Source organism: Harpegnathos saltator, unplaced genomic scaffold (assembly GCF_003227715.2).
Source record: "Harpegnathos saltator strain DR-91 unplaced genomic scaffold, Hsal_v8.6 scaffold659, whole genome shotgun sequence".
NCBI lineage: Eukaryota > Metazoa > Arthropoda > Insecta > Hymenoptera > Formicidae > Harpegnathos > Harpegnathos saltator.
In genome coordinates this window covers 90,769-100,992 of record NW_020230492.1, presented here as the reverse complement: position 1 = coordinate 100,992, position 10,224 = coordinate 90,769, and the positions used below count along the sequence as shown (strand labels likewise).

At 36.9% G+C, this 10,224-nt stretch overlaps 4 protein-coding genes across 5 annotated transcripts; 2 read left to right on the top strand and 2 right to left on the bottom strand.

Moving 5' to 3' along the window:
* Positions 1-739: 739 nt before the first annotated feature.
* LOC105185183 (uncharacterized) lies at positions 740-4,176 on the top strand. Of its 2 annotated transcripts, none has more exons than XM_011144502.3 (3): positions 740-1,167; positions 2,037-3,506; positions 3,729-4,080. In XM_011144502.3, exons 1-3 carry the CDS (start codon positions 861-863, stop codon positions 3,899-3,901), a joined length of 1,950 nt encoding a protein of 649 aa, XP_011142804.1. In that variant the 5' UTR covers positions 740-860; the 3' UTR covers positions 3,902-4,080. The 2 variants fall into 2 exon arrangements, with proteins under 2 accessions (XP_011142804.1, XP_011142803.1); XM_011144501.2 differs by having other exon boundaries at positions 742-1,167; positions 3,713-4,176.
* A 412-nt stretch (positions 4,177-4,588) lies between these two features.
* LOC105185184 (probable U3 small nucleolar RNA-associated protein 11) lies at positions 4,589-6,163 on the top strand. Its single transcript, XM_011144503.3, has 2 exons — positions 4,589-5,164; positions 5,272-6,163. The coding sequence occupies exon 2, from the start codon at positions 5,291-5,293 to the stop codon at positions 6,047-6,049; it is 759 nt and encodes a 252-aa protein (XP_011142805.1). The 5' UTR covers positions 4,589-5,164; positions 5,272-5,290; the 3' UTR covers positions 6,050-6,163.
* A 177-nt stretch (positions 6,164-6,340) lies between these two features.
* Positions 6,341-7,563, bottom strand: LOC105185185 (uncharacterized; the record flags this gene model as incomplete). The annotated part of the gene is made up of 4 exons (XM_019842275.2): positions 6,341-6,851; positions 7,038-7,128; positions 7,234-7,320; positions 7,413-7,563. Coding segments are annotated over 4 exons (672 nt in total), but the record flags the coding sequence as incomplete, so codon positions are not given.
* An 830-nt stretch (positions 7,564-8,393) lies between these two features.
* LOC105185186 (uncharacterized) lies at positions 8,394-10,000 on the bottom strand. The gene is made up of 3 exons (XM_011144505.2): positions 9,372-10,000; positions 8,968-9,116; positions 8,394-8,635 (listed from the first exon to the last, which is right to left on the bottom strand). Exons 1-3 carry the CDS (start codon positions 9,754-9,756, stop codon positions 8,468-8,470), a joined length of 702 nt encoding a protein of 233 aa, XP_011142807.2. The 5' UTR covers positions 9,757-10,000; the 3' UTR covers positions 8,394-8,467.
* Between the last annotated feature and the right edge of the window lie 224 nt (positions 10,001-10,224).

Below are 10,224 nucleotides of genomic sequence, written 5' to 3'. Positions count from 1 at the left end.
TGTGTTTTATATCAATTGAATGTTAAAATGTAATTCTTTTGCGACAAGTGTCAATATATTCTCGAATCTATAAGAGTAACTAGATCATTAAAAGTATCAGTATACAAGATAACACTTGTACAAGATAACACACAGTATAGTATAAGATAAATCTTGACTAAATGATTTGTTGTAAATCTTGATAATATTCCGATATAGACTACACGTGGTTTGGTATCGCAAATATCAATTACAATAACAATCTATTTGATGGGATTATCAGAGTTGATTGTAAATGATTGGTCTGACGCAGAATCTTGACAGAGATTGTTAAAAGTCTCGACGGTAGCTTTCTTACTTGTAATCTTTATTTGTTCTTGATTCTCAGACATTGCGAAATAAATACCAGCGACTAACGAGACGATAATAAAACTAGAAACTGAGCTGTCTAACAATGTGTTTCGACATAAAGATCACAAGGATATTCTGGTCAAAATAATTTGGTCATATTTTTTTGGAGAGACATCAAGTGCTTTCGAGCTCGGGATTAAAATAAAGTTCCAAATATTTTCAAATTATCAAACTTTTAGTAGCAAACACGTTTTATTTCACGATTACAAATCGTCGCGTTTTGATGCTAAATGTATGCTGAAAATGCGAAGTAGAATTCACCGTCAAGCTTTTGCTACGGCAAACAGATGTAATCCCACACATACACATGAACATACATGTTATATACGCGTGTTTGCTCACATTGTTGCTCGTTTACATTGTTATGATCCACAGACGCGCTGAAAAGTGAAACTTCATGGAATAAAGATGGGTTAGTAAACACCGAATTGTCCCGACAACCGCGACCGTGTTTCAACGTACTACAGGACATGTCGGTTATCGAATCGCTGCTGAATCTTCCTCTTCACCAAGCTTCAGACAATATCTGTCGGTTTTGCCGGAAAACGTTCTGTTGCACGAAATGCCGTGACCGCCATGTGAACAAGGTGCATTCGGATCTGAGCGCGAACTGTTTCCTGTGCGCCTCGAAGACGCTACCGATGAGACAGTTCGAATTTGAGGAGTTGCTGTGGGAAAATAAGAGACTATTGTCCCACATAACGGACCAACATCTGCCGTTACATTGTGTTCTGTGCGAAAATCTATTCGAAACCGGCGAGGATCTCAAATCTATCGGTAATTCGCAAAGTCTTGCATGATATATGCGATCCTAATAGCAGATTGAATAATTCTCTTCTGAAAATCTTCTGAAAAGCTGGGAACATGACGGGCGAGGTTTCATCCGTGAAAGTCTCGCGAGTTTCAGCAATTACGATTGATCGCACTCGTTTAGTCTCCTCCTAGTGAACACGACAAATCGTTTAACCCTTTGAGGCACGTATTTTTTTCCGAATCACATGAAAATTTATATACGGGGGTTTCTGGAGTCGCTGATGACAAATCTGTTATCAGATTTTCGAAATTCAAGATTCATTCAGCCACAAATATGAAAAATCGCGATAATCTGCAATCCGCCATCTTGGAAAATGAATTTTGGAATGTGGACCTCAGTTTCGTAATCAACGACCTCAAAAACTAACCGGAGTACAATTTTAGCTAATTTAATAACAATTCTATGATCCGTCATCTTGAATCCGCCATCTTGGAAAATTAATTTTGGAATTTGGACCTCAGATTCGTAATCAGCGACCCAAAAAACCCCCAAATCTTGATTTTGAGCAAACAGTTCACTCATAGTTCGTGGAGAATGATTTTTTCTGTAAAAATGTGTATTTTTCACAATTTGTTTATTTATAATTAATGGACAACTTATGGGAAACACTTTTCATGTATATTCCCATATCATATAAGAAGCTAAAAAACGCAAAAAACCCGACAAGAATATCCTTCAAATATGAAATATTTCATGAAAATGTGAGAATAAATAAATGTGGTAAGTATATTTACCACTATGCCTCAAAGGGTTAAGTCTTGATTTGTATTGATCAGAGACTTGCGAAAGAAAAAGTTAACAGAAAGTTTCAGTTTTTACCCGGTTTTTCTAGGCACATGCAAGTGGTATTCCGAACATCAGCAGCTACTGATAAACGAGAGGTTGCTGAGAACACCCGCGCCGACGAGTTTCGAGGCGAAGCTGAAGCGCACCGTGAAGAACATCAAACACAACAGCCACGCGTTCTTCACGCCGCCCGAGATTTACCGGAATACCAGCACGCCGATGTTCCTCGGCCAGAAGAACGGCTTCGAGTACCAGACGCCGTGCGCACCGAACTTCAGCCTGAAGACACCCAAGACCAACTCGCCGATAACGCAGAGTAACACGACCTCGAAGATTCAGAAGTCGCACGACAGCGACAGCGACATCAAGTTCTTCAGCTTCTCGCCGAACGGCATAGAGAACGAGAGGACGACGCCTTTTAGGAACAACGCTGACGAGCAGTACCCCAGAAGTAATTCCGGCAGGAAACTGGATATCGAGAGGCTGATCGAGGCTGTGTACGACGAAGCCGAGGAGGTAGCTTTATACGACGATTACATAACATTTCCCGTAGACATGGATCTGACGAACGTCGAGAACAACATTCCTCAGGAACATACTCCGAAGTTGAACACAGTCGACAGTCACGAGGAATCTGGCAGAGCATCGGACATGGTGAAGAAGGTGAGATTTTCTGATCAGTACGACACTCTGCCGGAATTTGGGAGCCAAGTAGGATTCAACGTGAAGAACATGACAGAAGAGGACGAGGACGTTTTTCACGACGCTCATGACGCATCGGGCATAAAAGATGCGAAAAGTACGAAGGACACGCAAGATACAGGCAACACGAAGGACGTGAACGACACGATCGACTCAAAGAATACGAAAGATATACAAAGATATACGAAGGAGGACACGAAGGAGAAGAATGTGAAAGTAACAGATACGAAGGAGAAGAAGAAGAAGAATGAGAACGTGGAGGATACAAAGGATGCAAAAGGCGACCAAGTCGATGATCGAGAGAATTGCTTAGCAAACCTGTCGATTGACTCCTCAGGCAACACACAAGTCAATATTTCTCAGGAAAACAAACAAAACGCGAAGAAGGAGAATCGAGCTGTCGAGGCGTTGTCCAACGGCGTATCGGTTATAACGCAGAAAGGTACATCTAGGGTGCTGATGATGGTGCTGGTGGAGAACAACTCGGGTTCTCTCAACAGCGACTTGATGCCTTTGATCAGTTCTGGTCTTAAGAAGTTGGAGGAGCAGATTGTGTCATCGTCTTCGGATACGTCAGAATTTCCGAGCGTCACTAACACGACTGGCTACACCAGGAAGTCCACCACGAAAGTGGAGATGAGTATTTCAAGTGTTGAGAGTTATTCTAACATTAACAACAACGCGGAGGCAAATGGACAACAAGTGGTGCCAACTTTTCCCTCATCGTCCGTAGAAACCAGTTCAAGAAGTGGCAATGGCGGAATCCTGTCAGCCGTTACGCAAGCTGTGAAATTAGCCTTCAAAAATTTATCTGGTCAGTAAGCATTCGAGAAGGTTTCTGTATAACTTTCTAATTTTCGATATTTTTAACACTCTTGCAATTAAGAGCGACATATCGGTCTTAATTGCAGGACCGACATAAACCAATTATGAACGAAAATGTATTCAACAATAATTGATAAATAAGATTCATTAGTCCGCGTAGCTTTGAGAAGCTTAATATGTAAAGCATAATTTCAGGTATGACTTCCAGCAGGATCGAAAGTTCTCAAGTGGTTCAACAACGACGAGCTGTCGAGAATGTTATGTCCTTACCAGATGCAGACGCCGCGTGTAATCTCGATAATAATCTCGAGCTTCGTTATGGCAAACGGGCTCGCGACGTTAATGAAGCATCTTCGTGGATGGATCCGGTCCCTCTTCCGTTAGACATCAGAAGTCCCTTGCCAAAACGCAAAAGGGGATGGTACAAGATCAAAGGACGTCGACCGATCCACAGCGTATGTAACAGCGCTAGACAAGTAACGTCACCCAGAGGAGTTTCTTCGGAAACTCAAATCTTCAGTCAAGGATCATTGACAGTAGGTGACACGGTTCTGCCGCTTCCTGCAAGGGCTAATCCAGAGACGTCACTCACACCAACCGAGTAACAATTTCTTTCTTCTTTGTTGATTTATAAAAAACTAAAAGTAGCGATCATTGTGCATGGAAATTAAAAAATTTACAATCTCAATGATCTTCATTGTAAAAATCGTTGACAAGATTTTATGATCAAATTTTTCTTTGTTATGGAAAGTTACTTTTTGAAAGAACTTTGCTACAAGTTCTTATTAATAATTTTTATTTAAAGACTTTACTTGGAGATTAAGAAAAGTTATATGAGTGTAGTGTGTGTGTGTGTGTGTGTGTATATGTTATATTAAATATATTCCATATAAACATATTTAATATACGTATATGTTAAATATGTATACATATGTTAAACATGTTTATATAAGGAGATCTTCATAAAATGATAAATTTTATTTAAGATTTAAGATAAATTTTAATGATAAATTTTACTTTTTTAGATATATGTCACATCTTTTTATAATACTAGTAATAAAGACAGCTTACAAACAATTATTGTATACTATCTAAGAGTAAGAACTCTTTGCGTCTCTAACGGGTTCGAATCTCAGCTAAACAAGGTTTGAATCTTAACTAAGCTATATATTAGTTCGATGAATTAGATGAATTTGTTATTTCTTAGTACGACCAAACAAAAAACGAAGAACAACGAAGAAATCTTTGACTCCTTTTGCTGACAAAAAATGAAAACCTTCATTCAAATTACATTGCTAAAAAATGAGCATCCGAATAAGATGGACTTCAAAAAGACTCAAATTAAATATGTATGAACAGAGATCGTGTGTTTGGTAGTGTTTAATGATAAAATCTAACAATATTAAAGTAAAAAGCTACGCGCAAAAGATTAATTTAATTTGAAAACATCGATAAGACAATCGATCTTTTCTAATGTGTTCCGATCATTGTTCCCTCTTCTTTCACTCGTAGCGCCACTAGCATAGTTATTGAATGTTAGGTTAGGTAACCTAAGTTGAATGTAAGGTTAAGTAGTACATGTAGACAATCAACTGTTGTTAATATTATTAAAATAACAGTAACTGTTCCAGAAAATATATAAAAAAGGTACGTTACATAATAAACAAGACCATTTTATACATTGTTATGTAATTTACATATTTTAGATGAATTTTTGTACATATATTAATATATTTTTGCAAATACCTTGAAAGATCACACAATAGCGTTAAGATGTCCTCGTGGAAAAAAGCCGCAAAAGCAGGCCAGAAAACGCATTGGGAACGTCATCAACCGGAAGTCCGCAAACACCTAGGTTTATTAGAAAAGAAGAAGGACTATGTTGCCAGAGCCAAAGATTTCCAGGAGAAGAGGGCAACAATCAAGCTTCTACGGAAACGCGCACTCAACAAAAATCCAGATGAGTTCCATTTTCATATGATCAATTCTAAATTGGAGAATGGTATTCACCGAGAGAAAAAGGAGGCTGAACACACGCCTGAGCAGATAAAACTAATGGAGACACAGGATATGAAATATATCATGTATAGAAAGCACATTGAGACAAAGAAGATAAATAAGTTGCAGAATGAATTGCACATGCTCGACACAGCTAATGAAACACCGAACCAACACATCTTCTTTATGGATGACGGAAAAGAAGCCAAGAATTTTGATCTGGCCAAGAGGTTGGACACTCATCCTGCATTGCTCTCTAGACGAATCAATCGACCAAGAATGAGCGATCTCAGCAAAATGCAGGTGCCGGAATTAGATGAAAAGACTTTGGCTAAACTTCAGCAAAAGAACCACATGAATTACACATTACTCGCTAAAAGGCTTGATAGAGAACGCGAGTTAACGATCGTGCAACAAAAATTAGAAATGTGTTCCGCACTTAAAGACAAGAAGATTAAAAAACCAAAATGTGTGATGCCTGGTACAAAGCATTCTGCTCCTATTTATAAGTGGAAGTATGAGAGAAAACGATAACTTGTATGTTTGTATATTTCATAATTTTTTATTATTTTATTATATGCCACTAAATAATATGTGCATATATATGATTGATTATAAGTATCGAATAAAAATACATATTTTTTCATACATTATCTTAATATATATATTATCCATTCAATTGTATTATTTGGAATCAATCGCGGTAGCAGAAAATCTAATTATATATGACTGTAGGAAGAGATATGTTTTCTTGATATCAAATGATGAATAATATAAATGTGAATATATTAGTATAAAAATATAAAAAAAATCATTGTTTATAAATCGCTTATAAGTTATAATATATCGCAGTTGAAAATACGATACATAATATCTGTATTATCATCATCTTTTATTTTATATCCGTTATTTCTATCTCGTATTATTCATAATATTTCGTATTCAAATTTATCATTTAGGTATCTATTTTTTATTTGCACCCACCATCATCTTTTAATCGATAGTCATCTGCTCCGTTTGTCCAGAACTCATTTCCGACACCTCAGTTATTCCACTCGCTTGTCCAGTCATTCCGATTATTTCTGCCAAACTCGCTTCCGACATTTCCATAGTCATTTGATTTGTTACCATTTCTGTCGCTGATTCTGTCATCGACGATCCTCCTGTCGGTCCGTTTGCCGTCAGAGGCATTTCTATGTTCAGCGTATCCGTCATTCTCGGCGTGATATCCGTCGAAACTATCGGTAACTCCGTTGACAAACTTATACAATCGTAATTGATCTGCCAAAGTTGTTTTTTGGCATAAATGTCCAAACGAAGACAAACCGTGATGGATCTATATAAAGAAAAAAGTGTCAATATCAGAAATTGCAAGAGCTTTAGATTAAAGAGCAACTGATCCGACAAGAACAAAATATGATCGATTCGTTAAAACTTTGGGCTTCGTTTCATCTATTACTATTTACAAACGTACTAAACTATTTTGGAAAAAAAACAAATTTATTTTTGTATTCTGACATACTTAGGAAATTGGTTGAGCTCCAGAATGTTGACACACGCGGTCGAGAAAAGACAACCAGGAACAAACACGCAAAACTGAAACGCTTTGTAATCTGTAAGATAATTAAATCAATATAAATCAGTTCGTTTCCAAGTGGATAACAAAATGATTATAAATCTTTTATGACCTATTTGGACTTCTAATCAAGAGTACTCACTTGTAACTGTTCTGGTACTGATTGTGTCCGAATTCAACGCGACGTCTACGTTCAAGCCGTTTCTCTGATACGTAAAATTCACACACACTGCAACGTAAGAGAAATAAAAATATTTTTCATTCATTAGTTTTGATGTGCCGAACTATGATTATAGCATGTAATATTTCAAAGAGACTCACGATTCTTTTCCCTTTTAGTATACAGAATGATTACGCTCTGACAGCAAGAACAAGAAAAGGACATTGCACAGTTGCATGATCGTTGAATAACGGAAATCGTTCTATAGACCAGAAATCCCCTCGCTACAGCATTGCCTAAGAAATATTCATTTCATTAAATTCTTATAGAACCTTCGTACAAGTCACACTTTAAAACACACTTAAAACACATGTCTAATGAGCATGTCTAAAAAACAGAAATGTTAAGACATTAAGACATTGACATAATAATCGTATTATTCGGAGAACGTTTTACAGAAAAGAAAAAAAAATTTATGCTGTGAGATGTGTTAAACTTTTCTATTTCAATTATCTCTCCAAACGCGTCTCTCTTTATCGAGAGAAATATATAAACAAAAGCACTTTATTAACTGATATTATTATTACAAGTTAAAAACTACAAATAACTATTAGTATTAACTTCTGTTAATAGCGACAGCTTCACGGAAAAAACACAGCTGTAACCAAATGAGAACACCAAAGTTATTATGCAAGTTCATTTTTATATATTACATATATACTACAGTCACTACCGCACTTTTGTAATTAAACTTGAATAAATAGATATACGTGTATATATATGCAAAACACTAATGCGTTAATTTCGTTGTTCAAGCTCCAGTGACGTCCCACTTCGCACTAAGCATTTTCTGCCTTTTTTCACGTTCCGCTCAACATTGCAGGAAGGGATACAATTACCACCTATTATATCGTGCGCCTTTAGAAAATAGCAGGAACGCTCTTGTTCGCTCTCGAATTATATACGAGCGTGAAATTCCCTGTTACATTTCCGTGTTTAAAGTATATTATATACAATGTGTGTGCTAAATATCTTCTCATTGACTTTACGTATTCATAAAACGTCATTTGACATATGATTTAATATATTTTATTATTATATATATTTATATATCTTATGTGTGATAATTATAAATTACGGACTCTTATGGCACTCAAATTATACAAAAATAAATAACATTTTCACAATCGTCAACATTAATTTATGAGAAACACTCTCAGAACAAATCATCATCGTCGTCATCGTCATCGTCGTCTTCATCATCATAATCGTCGTCATCGTCATCAGTATCTGGAAAAAATTCTACTTGACCCAAACCGCCTCCGTCTTCCGGCTTTAGAAGGGCTAATCCATTTGTGCCAAATCGAAGACAATCGAATCCAACCTGCGAAAATAAGTATACACATATTCTTAGGATGTAGAAGTATGTGAAGTGTTACGGTGAATCTTCTTTTGCTCCTAGAATGATCCGATAATACACATTCTTTTATTTGCAAAAATCATCGTACAGAAAAATGAGGAAACAAAAGAAATGTTTCTTGCACGTAAGTAAATTTTCTTGCACTTAGACTTTTAATAATTACGAAATTGCATTTACAAATAAGACAAAAGTATATATATTCTGGTTGTAAAATATTAATTAATTCTAAACTACACGTGCGCCATCGATAATATTTTCCACGGTAAATTTTGTTCTTCTAAAGTTTTACCACCAACCTTGAATAGTGTGGTATCTTGAAACTTTCCTTCCATATTCACGCACAAATGGATATTTCTGCCTTGAAAATATATGTTGTAGAATCTGACGCACGCTCTGATAAATGGAATCCTTGGGACAGGAACACATATTGGTCTAGGATTCTTCCCTGCGGATAAAATTAAAAACAATTTAACGAATGTTCTCCTGGACAAACAGCAAAATAGAATATTTTCTTTAACACAATTTTTAATGCCACATTACTGGAAAAAAACTCCCGATTATATGTAAAAGATCGTTCTTCCTTATCTAATCTTAAATAAATAATCATATGTAATCTGAAAGAAATATTAAATATTTTCATTAAACAAAATTCATTTGCTACATACACACACACACACACACACACACGCATAAACTTTACCAGAAACTGTTCTCGTATAAAGGACTCTGTCGTTCATTAGGATTTTGGCGGTGAAGCTGAACTCGTCGGGGTCATACGTGACGTTCACACAGGCCTTCTGCTTCCACGCATTGTACAAGATTCTCGAGCAACATCCGCAAACACCACCGGAGCACTGACAAGGTCCCTGCCTGGTGGCAGTGACCGTGCTATTTCCCGATCCTGAAGAATCTGGTGTTTGCCTCAACAGCGTCCGCAGGTTCTCCAAGTCCTCCTGCGACGTCGAGAGTCCTTCGATCTCGCTGCTGAGGATTCTTTCTGTCGTAAGATCTTCATCATTCCTTGAGCTCGACTCTGCGAGAGCGACGATTAACAATAGCAGCAGCAGCCAACAAATAACCTTCATACTGTGTCCTTGATCTTGCTCAGTGTTCAATCGAGAAGAGAAGACATTTCCTCGAGATATGCTCCTTTCTGAGCGATCAAAACTCGACTGGCCGGTTAACGGGCAATCCGAACTGACCCCGTTTTATGGTGAAATTTAGGCTTGGCTGTGAGGCTACTCGCTCGCATTTCGTAATCAAGTAGAACTCGTCCCAGAGAAAGAGAAGTTAAATCACAAAATATTGTCAAACGGTTCATCTAACGACGATTGGAAACATATGCGCCCGTTCAATATGCATCAAACTGGGTAAATTTTATTGTTAATTGTAAATGAAATTAATCAACACACTTGGTTGTCGATGTTAATATAAAATTCTTCTTCGTTCTTCTTCTTCTTCTTCCTATTTGTTAAAAAAGTAAGCAAACAAAATAATGCTTAACGTTAAATACACACGATGAAAAGAATAACGCACGAATTCTTAGAATAAAA